Source organism: Acipenser ruthenus, chromosome 54 (assembly GCF_902713425.1).
Source record: "Acipenser ruthenus chromosome 54, fAciRut3.2 maternal haplotype, whole genome shotgun sequence".
In the NCBI taxonomy this organism is placed as follows: domain Eukaryota; kingdom Metazoa; phylum Chordata; class Actinopteri; order Acipenseriformes; family Acipenseridae; genus Acipenser; species Acipenser ruthenus.
In genome coordinates, this window is record NC_081242.1 from 4,112,425 (window position 1) to 4,138,727 (window position 26,303).

The 26,303-nt window shown below is 39.4% G+C and overlaps 1 protein-coding gene across 2 annotated transcripts; it reads left to right on the forward strand.

Moving 5' to 3' along the window:
- The first annotated feature begins 3,027 nt into the window (after window positions 1–3,027).
- Window positions 3,028–26,217, forward strand: LOC117398114 (gastrula zinc finger protein XlCGF57.1-like). 2 transcript variants are annotated; one of them, XM_033997087.3, is made up of 3 exons: window positions 3,028–3,212; window positions 20,203–20,709; window positions 21,232–26,217. In XM_033997087.3, exons 2-3 carry the CDS (start codon window positions 20,244–20,246, stop codon window positions 22,440–22,442), a joined length of 1,677 nt encoding a protein of 558 aa, XP_033852978.3. In that variant the 5' UTR covers window positions 3,028–3,212; window positions 20,203–20,243; the 3' UTR covers window positions 22,443–26,217. The 2 variants fall into 2 exon arrangements, with proteins under 2 accessions (XP_033852978.3, XP_058872788.1); XM_059016805.1 differs by lacking the exon at window positions 3,028–3,212 and adding an exon at window positions 3,975–4,274.
- Window positions 26,218–26,303: the final 86 nt, after the last annotated feature.

Genomic DNA, 26,303 nt, shown 5'->3' on the forward strand with positions numbered 1-26,303 from the left:
TCGGGAAACGGCGGCTGGAACACGCGTCCTCCGAAACGTGCTCCTGCCAAGCCGTCATTTTTCGCACTGCAGATCCACAGCAATGCCACCAGACCTATAGTGCTAGAGGACACAGATCTGGCGGCTCCACTGCAGAACCACAGGCACCCTATAGGCCACAGGGGTTGCTGATACGCGGTGAGCCGTGGATTCCCCTGCCGACCTAAGCCCTCCCTACCCGGGCAGCGCTCAGCCAATTGTGCGCCGCCCCCTAGGAACTCGCGGTCTGTGACATTGCCTGGATTTGAACCTGCGATCTCCAGGCTGTAGGACACATCCTGCACTCCGTGCGAAGCGCCTTTACTGGATGCGCCACTCGGGAACCCCCGGTAGGCTCTTATTTGACTCCGTAATTCTGCAACTCCTGGGCCAAAGGGGGGGGGGGGTCTCTTTAGATGCACAAGGGTCTCAGATATCCAGAGAGCCTATGCTCGAGCCTCTACACCAGTGCAGCCGTTTTTGTTTATTTAAAGTGACAAAAACAGTGTTTACTGTTATATGAAAAAAGAGCATTTGTAGCATTTGAGAGTTTACACAAGAGAGTCTTTCATATATGTTACTTTCCTGTGAATAATAAAAAGAGAAAAATGAGTCAAAGAAGACACATGACTGCTGAGCAGTGCTTGCAGTTGTTACGGAATGTATCTGAAGGTGATTCCGGAGATGAACAAGGAGTGAGGCATGCACCACTAGTTGCAGGCAGCTCTTGTCTGTAGACGGGACTTGCCATCGGTGGTGCAGGATGCCCTTCCGCAGTTCCAAGGCGGTCCACTGTGACCACAACCCCTTCACAGCCTGAGAGAGATGGCCGAGGAAGGTGGTCATGTCTGGGTGCAGTTGCAGTCCAGCGGGTGAGCTCCACTTTCCAATAGCCGCTCTGCAGGTCAAGGGAGCCGAACCAGGAGGACTCAGCGATGAGGTCCAGTGACTCGTCAATGCGGGGGAGCGGGTAAGAGTCCTTCCTGGTGACCATGTTTAGTTGGCGGAAGTCATCACAAAAGCGCAGACTCCCATCCTTCTTGTTGACTAGTAACACGGGTGTGACCCAGGGGCTGTTGGATAGTTTAATCACCCAGCCTCCCGCATCTACTGGATGATCTGTGCTGCCGCACTCATGTCAGAATAGGGGCAGCCGGCGGGGTGGTTCCTGACAGGGTGGTGCTTGGCCGGTGTCGATGTGGTGTTGAACCATCCCAGTCCACCCCCCATCCTCCGGCCACCGCAAAGAGGTGCTCAAACTCCTGCAATAAGGCGCGGAGTTGGTCGCTCTCCTGCTCCTGGAGCCCCTCCTTGCCACGCTGATACACCCTCTCAATGGCTTCACTAAGGCAGCTTCCTGACGCTTTCAGGCGGGCCGTGGCTGTTGGGATTTCTTTCACCCAGCTATGCTCTGCTCTACTTACTGGGATCCGGGCGCTGGTACTGATGGCTCCTGCTTGCACCCTTTGCAGGAGCCCTTGAAAGGACTGGTGCTTGCTGGGATCCAGGGGGTCGTACTGGGGGCTGTCGCCGCTTTTTCGCTCTGCTCACACCCTTTGCAGGAGCCCTTGAAAGGGCTTGCGCTTGTGCTGGGTGGGGTGGTTGGTGCATCTAGAAGGAGCCAGATCTAGCTGCCCTCTCACCTGATGAAGGAATTCCAGCCCCAGGATGCACTGGTCTTGGATATCCGTAACCCAGACCTACTGATCGAAGGTGGTCTCCCTCAGGTGCAGCTGCAGTAGCCTCTCACTCGCATCGGGGATAGCTGTCCCGTCACTGTCCGCAGTTACACCTGCGTGGGTGCTACTTTAGCCCGGCTGAAGATGTGGGGCCTGACCAGGGTGACAGTGGATCCAGTATCGATCAGTGCGGTGCAGGGCACGCCCTCCACCCTGCAGTTCAGATGGAGATGTGCCCCGATATTTGTTGTTTGGGGTTGAAGACCCAGGTTTCAGTTTCCCTTCTACCACGGCCCTCTTCCATTTCCCGCCTGGCTGGTTTTGGGCCACGGCACCTGCCGAGGGCAGTAGACGCGGGGCTGCCCACATCCCCAGCAGAGACAGGGACTGGGGGACCATTGCTTGCTGGATGGCCATGATATCCCAAAGGGTCTCTGCCAGCAATGCGAGGCTCAGGGTGGCATCGTTCTCCTCTTGTTGAGCCTGTATTTCAGGTGAATGTTTAGTAATTACCAGGGATACTAGTTTTCCAAAATAATAATAAAAAAATACAGTATATAAAAACGAAATTCTCTGATAAAAAAATAAAATCTGCGTTATTTTGCAATTACATAAAAAAAAGGCTAAAATTAAATCCCCTGAGTCACATTATAAGCTTTATTGGTACACTTTCAAATTTGAAGGAAGTTACAAGCTCACGCCATCAATAATATAAACGAACATACAATTTATATATTACAATAATAATACAAAACAAAAAAATAGAATTCATATTAGTTTATCTCAAGTTAGTCTTTGTCATCTGGATGGCTATTGCCAAACTCATTGACCAGATATTTAGGAGGGATTTTTATCGTTTTTGGCATCTTAAACAGCTTGTTGAGTAGTAAAAACGCACTGGATACTGAAAACTGCACCTACGTTTCAGCATGAATGTGATAGCGCGCCTCGTTCAACCTTGACCTCTGTTCACCAGAAGCAGTTTTATTGAACAAATATGTTTACTACATTTAAAGCAAAATTGCCTGTGTCGATGATTATGTATGATAAGTATATTGATTTGGTTTTCAGACAACAAAAAAAAACCTTGCGTGTTTTTTGCAAGTGTAAAACTAAAACTTCTCCGATATCACAGAAAATCCGTGTTTTTCCGCAGCAAACAGATTCCTAAGATCCCTAAGATAATTAAGCACAAGAAACACAAAAAAGTTACAATTGCAAATAGTGTAGTTGCTGTTTATTAGTGATTGTGATGTCACAGTTTACGCTCCAGATTGGGCGTGTTTTGGGCGTGTTTTCAGGAAGAAGTGGGCGGGTTTTTGTAAAAATAGTTGGCAAGCCTGGCAGATGAGACACTCACAAAATCCATCTGGGAGCATTGTCCTGCTGGCATCTCAAAGCTACAGCGTCGTTTCTCAAGCAGCAGAAGATAGAGTGAGCCGTGCAAAGTTAGTTTTAGTTTAGTTAAACGATATTGATGTCTGTTTGTAAGGCATTGAAGATTTTTTAAAAAAAGTAAGTTACATTATTATTATTGTATTATTATTACGGTGTATTTATTTTTTTATTTTTTGCGCCACACAGGTGTGGCAGGCCCTTTTCTTTATAAAATGAACAAGGCATGTCGGGCATCAACAAGACCGATTCAATTTAAAATATAACAAACTAAAAGGCGCCGGGGAAATAAAACAAAAATAATATAAATATGTTTTATGTTTAATAATATTATTGACAACATATTTGAGGCCGAGTTACTTTATTGAAGTGCATACAAGCTACCGATATACACAGAATATACACTGGTAAACGAGAGACTTTTATGTCCGGTTATTTGATATTATTGCAAAATGGGTGCGTTCACGGAGATCATTTTGTGCAGAATCTGACAAATTTAGCCAATGATCTTCTAAGAATGATCTCCGTGAACGCACCCATGGCTAAATAAATTGGTCAGATTCTGCACAGCATCTGCACAGAATGATCCCCGTGAATTCACCCAATAACTCGCAGTCACAGGTCCCTTTTCACGTGACTTATGGGTGATCGCCATGGTTACCGTCCCAGGGTCGTTGGGTGCAAGGATTATAGATAGGGCTTCTGATTTTCAGTTGTAACCGATAAAATCTGATAAAAAACACCCCCGATACAAAAAAATAAGTCGGTGGATAGCCAATACACACCGGATAAACTATGGAAATGGTTCATCAATTCACGTTGACTTTACCCTTTTCACATTAAAAAAAAAAAAAAACTACTACAAAAATAATAAATACATTCCCCAGTGCTCCTGGGCGATGTCCTGCTTCCTGACTTGTATCTATCATTGATTCGTTCTGATTACTTTAAACCCGCCCCAACTACCGAGTGACATTCCTGCATTCCTATTGGAGACTCCGCTTCGCAATCAGGATGGAGGTTTGTCAGCGGGATTGAAATTAAAGATGTATTACAGTTAAAATACGGAGGATTTAAAACAGAATTGTGGCGAAATATACAAAAATGCCTACACACAAACCCCCCAGAAGAATGTGCCCGTGACCATAGGGATGTCGTTGTGGAAGACAGCAAGGAAAGAAGGTACAACTTAAGTGTGCAAGTACTGTCCAGTTACTAAACATATTTTGACTGAAAAAAACAAAAAACAAAAACGCTCAAGGATTTTGGAAAGTAACCGAAAACAAAGTGTATCAAAGTCCTTTTTCTAAGTTAATCAGTTGTTCATTTCACCAAAATAAAAAATCTAATTAAAAAAAAAAAAAAAAAAAAATATATATATATATATATATATAATATCTGCTCCCTGTTTTGTTGATTTGTTATTTGAATGAAGTTATTGAAGTCTTTGTAAAGAGGGGTGTGAGTAATCACCAGAACCACAGGGGTTTATGTTATTGGTTTTATTAAAAAAAAAAAAAAAAAAAAAGTACATGTGAAAACAGGCCATAAAATACTTTTAAAAATAATAACTTTAACTTTTAAATATTTTAAATATTATAAGTAAAAGTTAGTTGGCTTAGTCAAACAACTGTGTTGTGAAAACTGCCCCATGGAGCAATGTAATTTGGTGGGTGGTGGGGGTGTGTGACGATAGTATCTGCCACTACAAAAAAAACAAAAACTTGAGTACAAATAGAATGTAGCAGTACCTCTATGGTGATAGGTGGTGCTGTGACCCAGTAAACAGCATGCAAATATTTTTTTTGCTTTATTTTTGTTTTTCTAAATGACATCCAGACACGTATTAATGATTTAGATTCTGGTATAGTAAGCAAACTCGTTAGATTTGCAGACAACACAAAAATAGGAGGAGTGACAAACACTGTTGCAGCAGCAACGGTCATTCAAAATGATCTAGACAGCATTCAGAATTGGCAAATGAAGTTTAATAGAGAAAAGTGTGAAGTATTGCATGCGGGCAATAAAAATGTGCATTATAAATATCATATGGGAGAGTGAAATTGAAGAAGGGAACTATGAAAAAGACCTAGGAGTTTATGTTGACTCAGAAATGTCTTCATCTAGACAATGTGGGGAAGCTATAAAAAAGGCCAACAAGATGCTCGGATATATTGTGAGAAGTGTTGAATTTAAATCAAGGGAAGTAATGTTAAAACTTTACAATGCATTAGTAAGACCTCACCTAGAATATTGTGTTCAGTTCTGGTCACCTCGTTACAAAAAGGATATTGCTGCTCTAGAAAAAGTGCAAAAAAGAGCAACCAGAATTATCCTGGGTTTAAAAAGCATGTCGTATGCAGACAGGCTAAAATAATTGAATCTATTCAGTCTTGAACAAAGAAGACTACACGGCGATCTGATTCAAACATTCAAAATCCTAAAAGGTATAGACAATGTCGACCCAGGGGACTTCTTTGACCTGAAAAAAGAAACAAGGACCAGGGGTCACAAATGGAGATTAGATAAGGGGCATTCAGAACAGAAAATAGGAGGCCCTTTTTTACACGTAGAATTGTGAGGGTCTGGAACCAACTCCCCAGTAATGTTGTTGAAGCGGACACCCTGGGATCCTTCAAGAAACTGCTTGATGAGATTCTGGGATCAATAAGCTACTAACAACCAAACAAACAAGATGGGCTGAATGGCCTCCTCTCATTTGTAAACTTTCTTATGTTCTTATACCACTGTTGTGTAACAAAGCAGTAGGAGAGTTTTTTTTCTTTTTTTCATACATTTACAAATTGCAAAAGCGTCCCTAATAGAAACAAACAAAGAAAATCCCAGTTTTCTATTCAAAACAATAGCCAAACTAACTACTCAACAGAAAGAACTCTGTCTGGGTGCACTACCTTCAGCTAGCAGCGATGATTTTATTAACCATTTCAACAAAAAAACTAATGACATAGGAAGTCAGATTTCTAATACTACTGACAACTTAAACAGGCCGCTCAGCAATAAAGACACAGTGATTTGCCTGGGTTCTGCTTTATCAGACCACACCTTTTGATTCTTTCATTTTAATCAATCAACCAGATCTTATTGACCTAATTGGCAAGACTAAAACCACCACATGTGATTTGAACCCATTCCTACTAAATTGCTCAAAGATATTTTTTCTAAAATAAATAACACTGTCTTAAATATAATTAATAGCTCTCTCTCATCTGGCACTGTTCCTAAGTCTTTCAAGGTTGCTGTAGTACGACCACTGCTTAAAAAAAACACTGAACAATTTTAGGCCTATTTCAAATCTCCCCTATCTATCTAAAGTCTTAGAGAAAGTGGTAGGTAACCAATTAAATTCCTTTTTAGCAGCCCATGACATATGTGAGAAGTTCCAGTCTGGTTTCCGCCCGGTACACAGTACTGAAACTGCTCTAGTAAGAGTGGTGAACGATGTCCTTATGTCTGCGGACACGGGTTCGCCTACAGTTCTTGATCTCTTTGATCATGCCACCCTGATTGACCGACTCGAGCATCTTGTGAGATTGTCAGGCACTGTATTGTCCTGGTGTAAATAATATCTTTCAAATAGGCAACGATATGTTAAAATTGGGATCAACATCTCCTTACTATCTGAGGTTACTTGTGGCGTTCCTCAGGCTTCTGTTCTTGGGCCAATTTTATTTTCATTATATATGCTGCCCTTGGGTGATGTTGTCCGTAGACATGGACACTTTCACTGCTATGCTGTTGACACCCAGCTATATCTGTCTCTAAAACCAGGTGGTGTCTCTTCTATAAAAAATGTGAGAAGCTGTCTTGCTGATATCAAGGTATGGATGTATAATAATTTCCTTATGTTAAATTCAGATTAAAAATAGATAATGATTTTGGGATCAAAATATCAAAAAAAAAAAAAACATAGATCTGTCCACCTTCACAGAGGATAGTTTCACATACTCTCAGAAAACTGAAATGAGGAATTTGGGTGTAATTTTTGACCCTGACCTCTCCTTTGAGCCACATATTTGGAATATAGTTAAAGTATCTTTCTTTCACCTTAGAAATATTGCCAAGGTGAGGTGCTTCCTTTCACAGCACGATGCTGAGAGACTGATGCATGCCTTCATATCTTCTAGGATTGATTACTGCAATGCCCTGTTCGCTGGAATTCCAAACAGTGTTCTGTCAATTGCAGCTTGTACAAAATGCTGCAGCCAGGATGCTACCAAAACTAAAAAAAGTGAGCACATTCCCCCCGTGTTAGCAGCCCTCCACTGGCTCCCAGTGCTGTCCAGGATTAACTTTTAAGGTCTTTCGTATCGCTTATAAAGCCCTAAACGGTTTGGCTCCGGCCTATTTGAAGGATCTTTTAGTCTCATATGCTCCTGATGCAGGGCTGCTATCTGTCCCAAGGATTTTAAAGCACAGGACAAGTGATAGAGCATTCAGTCACAACGCACCTGAACTCTGGAATGCTCTACTCTGCACAGTGAGAGACCTACCTACACTGGCAATTTCTAAAAACATACTTTTATAATAGGGCTTTTATATCTTCATAATATTTATTTTTTATATAGTTTTATTCCTATTTATTTGGTTTGAGTTCCTCATCTGTTGCTTTTATTTGCTTTAATTTTAAAATGTTGTTTTCTCTTGCTGTTTTTATTGTTTATATTGTTTTTATTGTACTAAATGTACTTCCGAATGTATTTTTCTTGTTAAAAGCGCTTTGGGATGGCTTGCCATGAAAGGCGTTTATAAATAAAATTTGATTTGATAATTGAGACAGGAAGTTTTTGTTCATTGAAAGAATTGGAGGGAGTTTTTTTTCTTTTTTTCTCCTAGTTGACGGACCGTGTTTTGGCGAGCGAAACGTGATTTTCTGTTCTCTGAATTTTGTTCGTTTGGATGACTGGCAGCTTTCGGAGAACTTTTTTTAAATGTTTTTTTTCACATTTTTTGTAAAGACATGTAACAAAACTACTTGGGCGATTAGTAACTGACTTTTGTTTCAAAATTCTGCAGAGATATTTTAAGACACCAAGCTGTTGTATTTTTCACCCAATTTAGAATGCCTGAAACGCTACAAGGAAGTGGGTGTCAATGACGCAAGCACTAAAATAAATAAAAGTAATGCTGGATATTTTAAGTGCTGCAAGACTTTATTCTCTTGTATGTGATTCTAGGCCGCTATCTTTAAGCATTATAGAAACTCAGTACAATGCAGTAAGTAAACAGTTTTGAAACAGTTCATTGAAAAGCTTAGAAGCTCCGATCCCCCCGTGTTCATTTCATAAGAACATAAGAACATAAGAAAGTTTACAAACGAGAGGAGGCCATTCAGCCCATCTTGCTCGTTTGGTTGTTAGTAGCTTATTGGTCCCAGAATCTCATCAAGCAGCTTCTTGAAGGATCCCAGGGTGTCAGCTTCAACAACATTACTGGGGAGTTGGTTCCAAACCCTCACAATTCTCTGTGTAAAAAAGTGCCTCCTATTTTTTCTGTTCTGAATGCCCCTTTATCTAATCTCCATTTGTGACCCCTGGTCCTTGTTTCTTTTTTCAGGTCAAAAAAGTTCCCTGGATCGACATTGTCTATACCTTTTAGGATTTTGAATGTTTGAATCGGATCGCCGTGTAGTCTTCTTTGTTCAAGACTGAACAGATTCAATTCTTTGAGCCTGTCTGCATACGACATGCCTTTTAAACCCGGGATAATTCTGGTCACTCTTCTTTGCACTCTTTCTAGAGCAGCAATATCCTTTTTGTAACGAGATGACCAGAACTGAACACAATATTCTAGGTGAGGTCTTACTAATGCATTGTAAAGTTTTAACATTACTTCCCTTGATTTAAATTCAACACTTTTCACAATATATCCGAGCATCTTGTTGGCCTTTTTTATAGCTTCCCCACATTGTCTAGATGAAGACATTTCTGAGTCAACATAAACTCCTAGGTTTATATTGAGGTTCAATGGGGCAGTGTTTTTTTTTTTTTTTTTTTGCAACATCTACGATTACATATATATATATATATATATATATATATATACACACACACATACAGTGCCTTGCAAAAGTATTCAGACCCCTGACCAATTCTCTCATATTACTGAATTACAAATGGTACATTGAAATTTCGTTCTGTTTGATATTTTATTTTAAAACACTGAAACTCAAAATCAATTATTGTAAGGTGACATTGGTTTTATGTTGGGAAATATTTTTTCAGAAAAATAAAAAACTGAAATATCTTGCTTGCATAAGTATTCAACCCCCACACATTAATATTTGGTAGAGCCACCTTTCGCTGCAATAACAGCTTTAAGTCTTTTGGGGTAAGTATGTACCAGCTTTGCACACAGTGTCTGAGTGATTTTGGCCCATTCTTCTTGGCAGATTTTCTCCAGGTTGTTCAGGTTGGTTGGACTATGCTTGTGGACCACAATTTTCAAATAGTGCCACAGACTTTGGCCGGGGCACTGTAGGACATTCACCTTTTTGTTTTTGAGCCACTCCAATGTTGCTTTAGCCTTGTGCTTGGGATCATTGTCCTGCTGAATGGTGAATTTCCTCCCAAGCTTCAGTTTTTTAGCGGACTGAAGCAGGTTCTCTTGCAGTATTTCTCTGTATTTTCCTCCATCCATTCTTCCTTCAGTTTTAACAAGATGCCCAGTCCCTGCTGATGAGAAGCATCCCCACAGCATGATGCTGCCACCACCATACTTCACTGTAGGGATGATGTGTCTTGAGACATGGGCAGTGTTAGGTTTGCGCCACACATAGCGCTTTGAGTTTTAGCCAAAAAGCTCTATCTTGGTCTCATCTGACCACAAAACCTTTTCCCACATCGCAGCTGGGTCACTCTCATGCTTTCTGGCAGACTTCAGACGTGCTTTCAGATGGTACTTTTTGAGTAACGGCTTCTTTCTTGCCACCCTCCCATACAGGCCAGTGTTATGCAGAGCTCTTGATATGGTTGACTTGTGCACCATTACTCCACTCCCAGCCACTGAACTCTGTAGCTCCTTCAAAGTGATTGTTGGCCTCTCAGTGGCTTCTCTCACAAGTCTCCTTCTTGTTTGAGCGCTGAGTTTTGAGGGACGGCCTTTTCTTGGCAGTGCCTGGGTGGTGTGATGCAGCTTCCACTTCCTGATTATTGATCCAACTGTGCTCACTGGGATATCCAAACACTTGGATATTATTTTGTACCCTTTCCCTAATCTGTGCATTTGTATTACTTTATCTCTAACTTCTGTAGAATGCTCTTTGGTCTTCATTTTCTTTCATATTCACAGTCTGACCAATGATCCTTCAACAGTGAGGTTTTTATCCAGAAAATGTGACAGCAACTTTAATGGTTCACAGGTGGAGGCCAATGGTAAGGTAGTTGTGTCCTCGTTAGGGCAATTTCTTTCGTCGGTGTAAACTGGGAGCTTCCACGGCACAAGGGTTGAATACTTATGCAAGCAAGATATTTCAGTTTTTTATTTTTCTTAAAAATATTTCCCAACATAAAACCAATGTCACCTTACAATAATTGATTTTGAGTTTCAGTGTTTTAAACTAAAATATCAAACAGAACGAAATTTCAATGTACCATTTGTAATTCAGTAATATGAGAGAATTGGTCAGGGGTCTGAATACTTTTGCAAGGCACTGTATATATATATTAGCAGTGACCAAACGTCTTTTTTTTTTTTTTTTTTTTTTGGAAAAGCGTGTTATTTATTTATTTTTTACATATATTCTCATCTCTACCACATATAGTATGCCTGATCTTGTTGCAACTTACATATTATGAAAGGAAATTGTGTGGCCTTTCATTTGATATGTTACATGCAGTACAAACTGTCCAGTAGTTAAACACACATAAATGAAAACCATGAAAAACAGGCGGAAATAGGGCTGAGTGTAAAGAGTTAAAAAAAAGAAATGGAGTGCTGGTTTAAAAGAAAAGCACCTTTTTCTTCTGCTGTCAGGCAATGGAGAGTGCTCTGTCTCACAGTGATGAACAGCTGTTAGGTCTCCTGAAAGCAGCTCATTTTAAAGCAACACCAGTGTGAATGGTGATGCAGTAAAATATATATATATATATATATATATATATATATATAGTTTTTTATATGCAAAAGTGCCTTTTTGCCATTGTCACGAATAAATCGAAAACATGTCTTCCCTTGTACAAGGTGCGATCACCTTTTTTGAGTGAAAGGTGTATGATCCAGGACTGGCAGCTACTGGAAGCAGGCTGATCTTTGGGATACAAATTAAACATCTGTGTTAAAATGCTGTAATAACTGTACTGTGTTTTAAAGAATATAAAGCCAGAGAAAATACTAAACAAATTGTTAAAACACACTGTTCATACAAAAAGTTATAATATGCTCTTTATTAACCTATAGTTATGTTAGAGCATTCTATATTCCTGTTTATTCTGTTATAACAGTAGAAATATTATTGTATCTTTGTAAGTCTGAGTAAAAAGGGAGCTAGGTTGGAGTCACACTGACCAAAAAACACCTGTGAAATGAGCTAAGCTTGTCTTTGTCTGAGCTTTTGGTGCCAAGGTTTATAACCTTGAGGAGAAAAGCAGAAACGAGAATCTCATTTAATTAACTCAAATGTTCTGTCAAGTTTCTTATTTAGCTTGATCTGAAAGTAGTCTTTAAGCTAAACACAGTTATTCTAGAATAATTCAAACAGAATATAAGTGTAAATGTTTTATTACAACAGAAGAACTGGAAATGTTTGAAACTAAGAGAATATAGTTCAGAAATTAACTTACAGTAAAAACTTCAGTCAAAACATAATAGTACCAGTCTGTGTCAGACATATAGTAGGATCTGCCAAAGAGAATGTAATTCATTTGTTAACCTTGTCTTTGCTTGAAACGAACAGTACCAGGCGTGGGTAACTGGAGAAAATAACTCATGGCAATTGAACATGACTTACTGGTCAGCAGTTTAAGATCAAAGGCTGCTATAGTGAGTGATCTTTTACATATAAGAAATACCTCCTGGTACCAAGAAAGAATAACATCAGTTGAAAAGTTCACCTTACATATTTCGGAGATGTAGGAGAGGTGGACTAGGGGATGATGGCTAATTCATTTTATGGAGGGAGTTGCTGGGTGTTTTGGGAATGTTGTTGACTTGAGGGACAGGAGCTGTTAAGGCTGATTATTATTATTATTATTATTATTATTATTATTTATTTCTGAGTCCCAAACATCATCATGCCCTCCTGAACGTCTCCCCTGAGTTTAAGAGTGTGCTTAGAGTGTGTGTGTATATATATATATATAAATATAATATAATCTAAAAATATATAAAGAGTAAAGAGTACGTGTGAATCTGACACCATTCCCCCCTAAAATTTTGGAATACCCCCCCCCCCCCCCCCCCATTGGCTGCAGCAAAAATGAAATTCAAGCCCTGATAAATATATAATTAGTTTTTCTACAACTGTTTTTTCTTTTTGAATGACTTTGTTCAGCAACCCTTGCAGTTGCAGGGCCCATGCATTGACTATTTATTTTTGCTTTGATTCTCTCTCTACTGCATGAATAATACGTTTGTTACCATAGCGCATTAACAGTGGCGAAATGTGATGGGATTGTTTTTCTTGTGTGCATTAATGAACTGGGGACTCCTAATTTGTTTTAGCTATTGCTGTTGTCATTACTATTCTTATTGCTACTGTAGTATTATGTTGTTCCTGTTCCGGATAGTAATTGTTTTCTGCGTGCATAGAATAACATTGGCTGCATACAATAGTCAAAACAAAGAAAGCTATTAAAAGGTGTCTGATGGAGGTCAATTGTTACTTGTGTTCAACTTTAAATTGTCAGTGATCTTGAAATAGATGACAAAAGTTCAGGGTCAGTCTTATTCTAAACTCTGGTGATAGGTTGTTTACGGAAAGGTGATTTTAATCAACTCGTTGTGGAAGTATGACATCATGGTTACATAATGCTGTTTTCATGGCTTTGATGAAAATCAGGCAAGCCTCTGAATAGAAAGGATGTGTAACATGTGATCTCTTCATGGCATGACCTCCCTGAAGCCCCGCTGCCTTCCACATGGCTTGATTTGCAGAATCCATGTCGGAGCACTGCAGACAATCACATAAACACAGCATTAACAGTCAAATAAAAAATAACATTGCTCTAACTGTTTCAACTTCAGATAAAAGACCAACATTATTTTTCATTAAGAACTTCAAAAAAAGGAACATTTGAACAAGAAGGTTAAGTTATTAGTATTACAATAGTAGAACAATGTGAATGTAATAATCATTACATAACACAAGAACCAAACAATGAAATGCAAAGTAAGAACAAAATATATTACCCGTGTGCCATACCATAGTATAAAACAGAAAATGACAAGGAGAGCACATTAATCATAAGCCATAAAGAATGATTTGCTTTTTGGATGTTAGTCAGGTGATCTTCATTTAAAACAATTCTTAATGTGTATGACATAATTAATGCAAATGAAATGTTGTATTTTCTCAGAAATTCTATCTGTGCAGAGCTTTGCTCTCTCTGGTCCTGCTCTCTTGATCCTCCTGACCCATTCCCTACATCTCTGTTTTTTTGGGAAATGAAAAGTTTGTTTCGCCTGCCGTCAATCCCCGCTTTGAGCATCCAGGTGCTGCACAACACACCATCGCCACAGTGTGTTTCAGTACTGAGTGGGTTCCAAAAATGGCGCCTGTACTGTTCACGCGAACTGAATCATGGGAGATAGAACGGCATGATGGGATTGACTGTCCTAACCTTTTATGTAATCCTTGATTCGGTTTTGGAAGAAGCATTCATGGAAAACTAAAATAAAAAACCTTCTCCTCACAGTGGAAACTTCGCATACAGTGCCTTGCGAAAGTATTCGGCCCCCTTGAACTTTGCGACCTTTTGCCACATTTCAGGCTTCAAACATAAAGATATGAAACTGTAATTTTTTGTGAAGAATCAACAACAAGTGGGACACAATCATGAAGTGGAACGAAATTTATTGGATATGTCAAACTTTTTTAACAAATAAAAAACTGAAAAATTGGGCGTGCAAAATTATTCAGCCCCTTTACTTTCAGTGCAGCAAACTCTCTCCAGAAGTTCAGTGAGGATCTCTGAATGATCCAATGTTGACCTAAATGACTAATGATGATAAATAGAATCCACCTGTGTGTAATCAAGTCTCCGTATAAATGCACCTGCACTGTGATAGTCTCAGAGGTCCGTTTAAAGCGCAGAGAGCATCATGAAGAACAAGGAACACACCAGGCAGGTCCGAGATACTGTTGTGGAGAAGTTTAAAGCCGGATTTGGATACAAAAAGATTTCCCAAGCTTTAAACATCCCAAGGAGCACTGTGCAAGCGATAATATTGAAATGGAAGGAGTATCAGACCACTGCAAATCTACCAAGACCTGGCCGTCCCTCTAAACTTTCAGCTCATACAAGGAGAAGACTGATCAGAGATGCAGCCAAGAGGCCCATGATCACTCTGGATGAACTGCAGAGATCTACAGCTGAGGTGGGAGACTCTGTCCATAGGACAACAATCAGTCGTATACTGCACAAATCTGGCCTTTATGGAAGAGTGGCAAGAAGAAAGCCATTTCTTAAAGATATCCATAAAAAGTGTCGTTTACAGTTTGCCACAAGCCACCTGGGAGACACACCAAACATGTGGAAGAAGGTGCTCTGGTCAGATGAAACCAAAATCGAACTTTTTGGCAACAATGCAAAACGTTATGTTTGGCGTAAAAGCAACACAGCTCATCACCCTGAACACACCATCCCCACTGTCAAACATGGTGGTGGCAGCATCATGGTTTGGGCCTGCTTTTCTTCAGCAGGGACAGGGAAGATGGTTAAAATTGATGGGAAGATGGATGGAGCCAAATACAGGACCATTCTGGAAGAAAACCTGATGGAGTCTGCAAAAGACCTGAGACTGGGACGGAGATTTGTCTTCCAACAAGACAATGATCCAAAACATAAAGCAAAATCTACAATGGAATGGTTCACAAATAAACATATCCAGGTGTTAGAATGGCCAAGTCAAAGTCCAGACCTGAATCCAATCGAGAATCTGTGGAAAGAACTGAAAACTGCTGTTCACAAATGCTCTCCATCCAACCTCACTGAGCTCGAGCTGTTTTGCAAGGAGGAATGGGCAAAAATTTCAGTCTCTCGATGTGCAAAACTGATAGAGACATACCCCAAGCGACTTACAGCTGTAATCGCAGCAAAAGGTGGCGCTACAAAGTATTAACTTAAGGGGGCTGAATAATTTTGCACGCCCAATTTTTCAGTTTTTTATTTGTTAAAAAAGTTTGAAATATCCAATAAATTTCGTTCCACTTCATGATTGTGTCCCACTTCTTGTTGATTCTTCACAAAAAATTACAGTTTCATATCTTTATGTTTGAAGCCTGAAATGTGGCAAAAGGTCGCAAAGTTCAAGGGGGCCGAATACTTTCGCAAGGCACTGTACCTGTCAACATTGAGTTTTCAAAATGAGGGAGCTTTTGTAAACTGAAATCGTAGTGGCCAGATCTGAAGTGAATACCTACATAAGACAAAGGCATACAACTATTACACTTTATTACTTGGTAGAATGATAAACTGTGATACACTGCTCCTCATTGCTGTTAAAAAGGAAACATATTAAACAGATTAACAGTCATGAGATGCTTCACAATCAAAATGAAATATACAAGGTAATGCCACTTGGAAGTGAACATTTCACGCAGAGTTTATTTTGGGCACGTTGTTTTATTCTCCTCTGTAAAGAAACTGTTGAGGCGGAAGTACGTGCACCGGTGACTGGATTAAAACAGTTTGATGACATCAACATGGCGACTAGTAGTAGGAGAAAACTTTGTACTGCGGCGGCAGGCAAGGTGTAACAGGCTGTTGTCAGAAAGAAAGACATTTTTAGAATGACAGGTGAAAGGTTTGACAATCTGTTAAACAGATTGGGACCATTGCTTCAATGCAAAAATACACAAGCGATGCCAGTGACACCTGCAGAAAGACCTGCAGTCACACTGCACATGTATAGCAACTGGCAATTCCTAGCAAAGTGTGGCCACAAGCTTCCGACTCCACTCTACTTCAGGGGTTTCTTGCTCGTCACAAATCTGTCACGTGGTTTTCTCCATTGGGCTTTACTTTCTCTCCAGTCCTTTTCTATTTTTTTCTTAATAATACACACCAACGCTGTTTCTGTTATTTGGGCATCTCTATATTCTGTAACTAAGTGCAGGGTTATGTAAAAGTGTTTACGAACTTCTTCTGTTAAAGACTATTTAATCGTTTTTTGTGCAGATAGTAACATGCTAAATTAAATTTAATAGTAAATTCATACAAACGTTTTGACGTGTTTATTTTTCAAATTTATTTATTCATTTCTTATTATGCTAAGCAGTACTTTTTTATGACAATTGCTATGCCATTATACTCCAAGGTTAGATAATGAAAACAGTGTCATCTTTACAAACTCCATATACTTAAATTCAGATGTCTTTACTTTTGGATTTGACTACTTATTTGCCATCAGAGTCGACTAAAAAATGTTTAATTTGGTCTCCCCACACCCCACGTTGACAGACTCCATGGTCAGAAACAGTAACATTGATAAATCGTCCCTGTTTTGCGATTCACCTGTTTGTTTTCTTTAGTACAAAACTGCATTGCGTGCTCATCAAGATAATAGCAGTGTCATTTATTATTAGGTTGTGTTAGTGCCATTCAAAAATGAAATAATCCATTTTATGGATTATTTGTTTAATCATTCTGATTATGTTTATCACGTTTAAATGGTAATACTAATAGCTGATCTATTTTTTAAATGTCTTCATACATTTAACATGCTTTGAGATGACAATATAAAGAAAATAGAGTTATCATCAGCAATAAATACTCAATGTTTCATTTTTAAACTATTATTGTGTTATACCATTTATTTTAACAGCTTCACAGAGTTGGTACGACATCAGTTAATTGAAGAAAATAAAACCTCCCAGTTTTTCACTTTGTAAATCTGGTAATCCTAATTGCGTGGAGAAACTATTATATTATATTATTATAAACTGATATAAATTATCAGACACCGAAATCCAAGCCGAACAACTGGACCAAGCTCACAGAAATATTAAAATATATTCATTCTTTCTCAAATTGCCTACAGTAGGAGCACAGTGCAGTATTGCATAACTGAATTCTGCACTATTCTCCTGCTGCACCCCCCCCCCCCCCCCCTGCTTTCTTCCACAGACAGGGCTGGCCTTAAGGCAAGGTGAGGCGGCTGTCTTGGGTCCCCACCGTTTAGGGGGCCCCGTGCTCAACCAGGCTACCGTGAGATATAATGTGTTCATTACATGCGTGTAAAATGCTCAGGTGCAAATTTGGTTTAGCTCATATAGCGCCAGCAACATTAAAATATGGTGCCAGTAGACATGTTTAATTTTTTCTATTGTGTTTTTTTTTTATTTATTTTTTATTCCTTAGCAAGCATCGGCTGTAGTTTTTCATTGGGTCTGGATTGCAGTCAGCACTCGGATATCCATTACCCAGATACATGTCAGTTGCTTTTTACCGCCCTTGTATTAAGAATAACCTCAATCTCCATTTATTAATGCACTTACCCGTCACGCGATTTCCGACTCCAGTCACCAGTTTTCTGGTACAAAGCTCATCTCTACAATGTACTTGTTTATCCGTCACAGCCCGCTTTTTTTTTCTCGCATTCCACGTCAGTCTGTCCTTGATTTGCAGTTACACAGCGCTTCCTCCAATTTCACATGACGAAAATGCAGCGAAAACAAAGCGAGCGAGACAAGCTACGGTAATGTCAAGGTTAATCATTAACAGTTTAGATACAGTGATGCTTTTAAAAAAAAATCTATGATCTTTAGTTGGCTTTTGTGCATTTCCATTTTCAAGTGAACTGTGACATTAGGGCCTTATCAAGCACTATATTGTGCAATTTTGAATACTGACTTAGGATACCGTTTTAATTCTGGAAACTGGTGTTTAAGTCTTTTGCTAAGCTGCATTGCCTCTTACATTTTACGCAGTTCTGTGCTTGGGTAACCTTTTGATGTCATTTTGCTGTTGGGTCGTTAATGGGGAATTTTACATACTGATACAATACGTACTGGATTTGAAAATATTGACTGTATTACAGTCCATGTATCCACAGTCGTCTCTTTTGGCAAGTGATATTTTTAGAATCATATTGTTCTGAATTAAAATACTACTTCTGTTGAAAATATAGTACTGTACCAACAAAACAAACGGAAGCCTACTTAATTTAAAACAGTCCTTTCATCGATGTATTTTTGGGCCAAAATGAAAAAATCTGATACGTGTCACACTTATTTAACCGTCACTGAAGTCAAACTTTTATAGGGTTGGATATGTGAGTGCTGACTGTCCGTGCTGTCGTGTGGGAAAGTGGTAGCAAACATGTCGCAGCGCACTTTTATACAGTTATCAATTACATCAAAAAGGTATGTGGACAAAAGTAGACTTAACAGGTAACAATACATTGTAAAATAATGTTTCTTGTTCACAAGCCTCTTCATTTACCGCGAAAGTTAAACATTGCTAGCTTATGAACACATGTTGATTTTAAAAAAAAAAAATAAAAAAAATACTCCTGCTTTGGTTAGCTGCATACAGTGCCGAGAAAAAGTTTGTGAACCCCTTAGGATTTTCACATATTTTACATATTATTTTACATATATTGAAATTCCCCTCTAGAATCTTCTGATACAATGCAGAATTCATGGTTGTGTCAATGATGGCAAGCTGTCCAGGTCCTGAGGCAGTAAAGCAGGCCCAAACCATCACACTCCCACCACCATGCTTGACGGTTGGGATGAGGTTCTTCTGTTCGAACGCAGGGTTTGATTTTCGCCAAACATAACGTTTCTCATTGAGGCCAAAAAGTTCTACCTTTGACTCGTCTGTCCAGAGAACGTTGTTCAGATGGGCAGCAATGTTCTTTTTAGAGAGCAGTGGTTTCCTCCTGGCTATCCTTTCATGAACACCATTCTTGTTCAGTCTTTTTCTGATAGTTGAGTCAAGGCGAGAGTGGCCTGCAGATCCTTGGATGTTACTCTGGGGTTCTTTGTGACTTCCTTGATGATTTTCCGGTTTGTTCTTGGAGAGATTTTGGTAGGATGGTCACTCCTGGGTAGAGTGACTGTGGTCTTGAACTTTCTCCATTTGTAGTCTATCTGTCTGACAGTGGACTGGTGGAGCCCCAAATCCTTAGAAATGGTTTTGTAACCCTTTCTAGACTGATGAGCATCACTAACTGTTTTTCTAAGGTCATCAGAGATTTCTTTTGATCGTGGCATGACGTGTTTCTACACACCTGTATGGTGAAGACCAAACTCGCAAAGTTTCCGATCTTTATATAGGGTGGGGCCTCCCAAATGCACCCCCAAAGGTCTACCTAATTATTTAAACACCTGATTCTAATTATCCCCTTAATTGAGCTGATAAAACCAGGGGTTCACTTACTTTTTCACATACCCTGGATCTTAATTAATCATTGTTTGTCTAATTCATACATCATTTTGTTTGAAAAGGCATGGAATTGGTTAATATAAACCCTATTGGATAGTTAAGAAAATACTTTTTTTTCTGGTTTTGATTCAAGAAGGCTATCATGGTAAAACTATGGAATTTCCATAATTATCATTGGGGTTCACAAACTTTTTCTCGGCACTGTATTGTATTCTGTTAAGAAATTGTGTTGTTGTTGACCTGAGCAAGCCACAGTGTGGTGAGTACACACACATATGTACAGTGGTGGAACTATATAATGTGCATGTCTCTGTTACAAATCTGAAACAAATGTTAGAACAGGTTGCACAAAAAAAATCCATAATAAATAATATATGGAACCTTTTCAACAGATAAAATCCTCTGGTATTATAAGCCTTATAAGAAATGATATGTATCTTCAGTAGTAAAGCCACCCCTGCTATTAAAGCCAGATTGTTGGCCCCTTGAATGGCCTTAGTAGTACTGCAAATAAATAAATACATGCTTTTGTTTTTCGGCAGCTATAATACAGAATCCTGTGTGCTGCCTGGACAGTGTGAAGATGGAATCTGTCGAGATTAAAGAGGAGTTCCCTGAACTTGAACTTGTCCCCTTTAGAGTGGAGTTCTTTGGGCTGGCTTCCCTCCCTACTAAACAGGAGCTCTGTGAGCTGCAATGTGACAGCAGTCAGCCTGAGGTCTCTGAGATTAAAGCTGAGCACAATGAATTGGAGATCCCGCAAACAGAAGAATCCCTTCCTGTTAAACAAGAAGAGGTGCTGGAAACAGTCTGTATTAAATGGGAGTCCCCTGAAATAGAGTTTGACCACATGGAACCAGGCAAGGAAGAATCTGAGGACATCAAACCAAACATCCCTGAGCTGGAGCCTGTACACCTGCGGGAGTGTAGGGTGGTGCTGGAGAGAATCTGCATGAGAGAGCAAGGCGCTGGAGAGGAAGGCTCTCCCAACAGCATGCAAGCAGGTGGAAAGGAAGACGGGCAGTCACATTCAGAATGCAGTCTAGCAGGTGAGTGACTCCCAGTAGCTGTGACATTGTCATTCTAGATTGCACGATATCCACAGTGTGCTTGAGAGGGAGGGAGTGAGAATGTAGGTTACATTGCTAGCTTTTTGTTTTTCTTGTACCACTCCAACCAGTTCAAGATAGGAGTTGGGGTGGGGGTGGAAACACTAAAGTACTGTATATTTCATTATAAGTGTTAAGTGTAAAAATATATGGATATTAAATGTGCAATATAATGCTATTGAAAAATATCTAATTGTAGCATGTGTTAGAGGAAATAGACCTGAAACATTATAGGAGAACTTTGAAGTCAGATTTTGATCCCAGCGCTTGGTTTCACCAGTATCAGTCGTTACTGACTTTACTTTTAAACATTACGTTTAACTTTGCTTTTTTTAACTGGTGTAACCAAGTGCAAGCCCCCACAGCTAAAATTCACATGCTTTAATCCACTCCACCACCTAGCCACATGCCCTAAACCTACAAGCAGTCCCCCTTGCTTTCTTTCCTGTTCATATTTTCCAGGTTCCAATCCAGCAGCTAAAGCGAGGGTGGGCAGTGGAGAATATCCTGACTGTGGGAAAGGTTTCAACCAGTTAGGGAAATTAAAAAAACCCCAGAGAATTCACACGGAGATGCCATATCACTGCACTCGCTGTGGGAAGAGTTTCAGTCACTCAGGAACCCTGAAAGCACACCAGCGAATTCACACAGGAGAGAAACCGTATTGCTGCTCTGACTGTGGGAAGAGTTTCCGTGTTAAACAAGGACTTCAAAAACACCAGCAAACTCACACAGGAGAGAAACCATATCGCTGCTCTGACTGTGGGAAGAGTTTCCGTGTTAAACAAGGCCTTCAAAGACACCAGAAAATTCACATAGGAAAGAAACCGTATCCCTGGACTGACTGTGTGAAGAGTTTCGGTCAGTCTGGACACCTTGTTTTACACCAGCAAACTCACAAAGGAGAGAAACCGTATCGCTGCTTTGACTGTGGGAAGAGTTTCAGTCGGTCCGGACACCTTGTTTCACACCAGCGAACTCACACAGGAGAGAAACCGTATTGCTGCTCTGACTGTGGGAAGACTTTCCGTTTTAAACATGGCTTTCAAAAACACCAGGGAATTCACACAGGAGAGAAACCATATCATTGCTCTGACTGTGGGAGGAGTTTTCGTTTTAAACAAAGCCTTAAAAACCACCAGGGAATTCACACAGGAGAGAAACCATATTGCTGTACTGACTGTGGGAGGAGTTTCCGTTTTAAACAAGGCCTTCAAAAACACCAAGGAATTCACACAGGAGAGAAACCGCATCACTGCTCTGACTGTGGGAAGAGTTTCCATTTAAAACAAAGCCTTAAAAAACACCAGGGGATTCACACAGGAGAGAAACCGTATCGCTGCTCTGACTGTGGGAAGCATTTCAGTCATTTGGGAAACCTGAAAGAACACCAACGAATTCACACAGGAGAGAAACCGTACTGCTGCTCTGACTGTGGGAAGAGTTTCCGTCACTCTGTAAACCTAAAAAAACACCAGCGAATTCACACAGGAGAGAAACCGTATTGCTGCGATCGTTGTGGGAAGAGTTTCAGTAGGTCAGACAGCCTTGTTTCACACCAGCGAATTCACACAGGAGAGAAACCATATCGCTGCAGTCATTGTGGGAAGAGTTTCAGTCGCTCACACAGCCTTGTTTCACACCAGCAAATTCACTCAGGAGAGAAACTTTAAAGACTATGTTCAATGGGACTTTACACTCTGAGTCAAAAAAAAAAAACGTTAACCCTGCATATGAATCCCTGTGTAATTACTATTTTGTGTATTACTCTTAAAAGAGGTAAAAATGCACTTCGACTCTCTTGCACTCTGATTGTGTCAAAGTGGACGGTGACTCAGACACATCACAAGAGACTTCTCTGCTGTCAGTTTAACTCAGGCTGTCAATGCAGTCAGTGCCTGGGAGCGGGAATATGCAGAAAGGAAACTATTCCGCAGCTCATCTGATGGATGAGTTCCAGGGTTTAGCATTTAAACTTCATTAACCTGAACATAAATAAACATTCATATTATGAGGTGTCTATGCCACAGCTTATTACTGGTACTACATTTATAGCTACTGCACCTAAACCAGCCACTGAACACAATGGGCCTCATTAGCAAAAGAGCACTAAATTTGGATTTAGCACGTATGTAAACTAGTGAGCGTGACGCTTGTGATAAATCTAAATTTACTGCCCCATTTATCAACAGAGAACGCATTAAAATATGTGCACAGTATTTGGCTAATTTACATACCATACCATGCACACTACATGCATTATGAGCGATTTTAACATGTATTCCTTGTCTGATGTAAAAAAAATAAATAAAAAAACAACTTTTTTGTTTCTCCTTTTAATACATATACAATAAAAGTCATGTTGTGCAATGGAACATTTTTCTTTTTGTTCTGCTTACTTGAATCTATTCAGTCTTGAACAAAGAAGACTACGCGGCGATCTGATTCAAACATTCAAAATCCTAAAAGATACAGATACAAGGACCAGGGTTCACAAATGGAGATACAAGGACCAGGGTTCACAAATGGAGATTAGATAAAGGGGCATTCAGAACAGACGATAGGAGGCACTTTTTTACACAGAGAATTGTGAGGGTCTGGAACCAACTCCCCAGTAATGTTGTTGAAGCTGACACCCTGGGATCCTTCAAGAAGCTGCTTGATGAGATTCTGGGATCAATAAGCTACTAACAACCAAACGAGCAAGATGGGCTGAATGGCCTCCTCTCGTTTGTAAACTTTTCCTCAGTGTTCTAGGAAATCTGCTTCTAGTTTTATCTGCCTATTTCTGTACTATAAAATACATTAAGTAATATGTTGATTAAACCGTGCCTGCATACTTATTGACTATGAATCATCCAGTGGGGGTAATGGGTTTTGTGTAAAGCAGTATATTGGCCTACGTACAATTTATATAGACATTTTCATGTACATTACTGTGTGTGTGTGTGTGTGTGTGTGTGTATATGTATATATTTTACGATGTAGCCCACCAAGCGAACAGTCTTAACTTACATGCTGCACGATTTTTCCGTTCAACACATTTTCATAACCAAGTAATTCAGCAAGATGTATTTATTTTGCATTGGTGAATCAGTGAATCAATGAACAAATCTGTTGAATTGATTCACTAAACTGAAAAATCCAACTATTTGAGTCAGTAAAAAGAACATAAGAAAGTTTACAAACGAGAGGAGGCCATTCAGCCCATCTTGCTTGTTTGGTTGTTAGTAGCTTATTGATCCCAGAATCTCATCACGCAGCATCTTGAAGGATCCCAGGGTGTCAGCTTCAACAACATTACTGGGGAGTTGGTTCCAGACCCTCGCAATTCTCTGTGTAAAAAAGTGCCTCCTAGTTTCTGTTCTGAATGCCCCTTTATCTAATCTCCATTTGTGACCCCTGGTCCTTTTTTCAGGTCAAAAAAGTCTCCTGGGTCGACATTGTCTATACCTTTTATGATTTTGAATACTTGAATCAGATCACCGCATAATCTTTGTTCAAGACTGAATAGATTCAGTTCTTTTAGCCTGTCTACATACGACATGCCTTTTAAACCCGGGATAATTCTGGTTGCTCTTCTTTGCATTCTTTCTAGAGCAGCAATATCCTTTTTGTAACGAGGTGACCAGAACTAAACACAATATTCTAGGTGAGGTCTTACTAATGCATTGTAAAGTTTTAACATTACTTCCCTTGATTTAAATTCAACACTTATCACAATATATCCAAGCATCTTGTTGGCCTTTTTTATAGCTTCCCCGCATTGTCTATGAAGACATTTCCTAGGTCTTTTTCATAGATCCCTTCTTCCATTTCAGTATCTCCCATATGATATTTATAATGCACATTTTTATTGCCTGCATGCAATACTTTACTCTTTTCTCTATTAAATGTCATTTGCCATGTGTCTGCCCAGTTCTGAATGCTGTCTAGATCATTTTGAATGACCTTTGCTGCTGCAACAGTGTTTGCCACTCCTCCTATTTTTGTGTCGTCTGCAAATTTAACAAGTTTGCTTACTATAGCAGAATCTAAATCATTAATGTAGATTAGGAATAGCAGAGGACCTAATACTGATCCCTGTGGTACATCACTGGTTACCTCGCTCCATTTTGAGGTTTCTCCTCTAATCAGTACTTTCTGTTTTCTACATGTTAAGCACTCCCTAATCCATGTGCATGCATTTCCTTGAATCCCTACTGCGTTCAGTTTGAGAATTAATCTTTTATGCAGGACTTTGTCAAAAGCTTTCTGGAAATCTAAATAAACCATGTTGTATGCTTTGCAATTATCCATTGTCGATGTTGCATCCTCAAAAAAGTCAAGCAGGTACTAACCTGCTTGACTTTTTTCCTAAAACCATGCTGACTGTCTCCCAGGATACTGTTACCATATAGGTAATTTTCCATTTTGGATCGTATTGTAGTTTCCATAAGTTTACATATAATAGAAGTCAGACTTATTGGTCTGTAGTTACCTGGTTCGGTTTTGTCTCCCTTTTTGTGGATCGGTATTACATTTGCAATTTTCCAGTCTGTCGGTACAATCAGTGTCAAGAGACTGTTGCATGATCTTGGTTAGCGGTTTGTAAATAACTTCTTTCATTTCTTTGAGTACTGGAGTACTCAAGGCAGCAGTGTGGAGTAGTGGTTAGGGCTCTGGACTCTTGACCGGAGGGTTGTGGGTTCAATCCCTGGTGGGCGACACTGCTGCTGTACCCTTGAGCAAGGTACTACCTAGATTGCTCCAGCAAACACCCAACTGTATAAATGGGTAATTGTATGTAAAAAATAATGTAATTGTATGTAAAAATAACGTGATATCTTGTAACAATTGTAAGTCGCCCTGGATAAGGGCGTCTGCTAAAAAATAAATAATAATACTATTGGGAGGATCTCATCCGGCCCAGGGGATTTGTTTATTTTAAGAGCTCCTTGTCCCTTTAACACTTCTGCCTCTGTTATGCTAAAGTTATTTAAAACTGGATAGGAACAGATTGACATGTGGGGCATGTTGTCCATGTCCTCCTTTGTAAAAACCTGAAAAGTAATTTAATATATTTGCTATTATTATTTATTTATTTATTTATTTATTTATATTTTATTTTATATATAGATAGATGTAACCATTTATTTATACATTTCTGTTTTCAAAATCTGTAACTTATAAATACGGTTTCCATGTTTAATCTCCTTAAGATTTAATAAAGCACTGTAGCAGCGAGGTAAGTTTAAAATAAAGCACATTGGGGGGAAAAAAGGATATTTAATTATATCGAGTAAATTTATTATACGAGAATAATTATACATGCAGCTAAAAAATATATATATATATCAAAAAATACATTGCCACTTAAACTTTTTGTACTGAAATGAAAAAAAAATAAAAAAATAAAAATACTTAAGAGTCCTTTTGGGGGATATCAGGGATATTAATGTCTACCTGTTCCTTCACAAAACAGCTAGCAAATCGAAAACAAACATCTGCTATTACTTTACTAACTCTTCCATTAGCATAATGAAGATTTACAA

Excerpts from the sequence above, each read along its gene's own strand:
- LOC117398114 (XM_059016805.1), top strand. The coding sequence starts at position 4,244 with ATGTCGTTGTGGAAGACAGCAAGGAAAGAAG. Across the intron at positions 4,275-20,202 it reads GAAGACAGCAAGGAAAGAAG|CTATAATACAGAATCCTGTG; the intron begins GTACAACTTAAG and ends GTTTTTCGGCAG. Across the intron at positions 20,710-21,231 it reads TTCAGAATGCAGTCTAGCAG|GTTCCAATCCAGCAGCTAAA; the intron begins GTGAGTGACTCC and ends CATATTTTCCAG.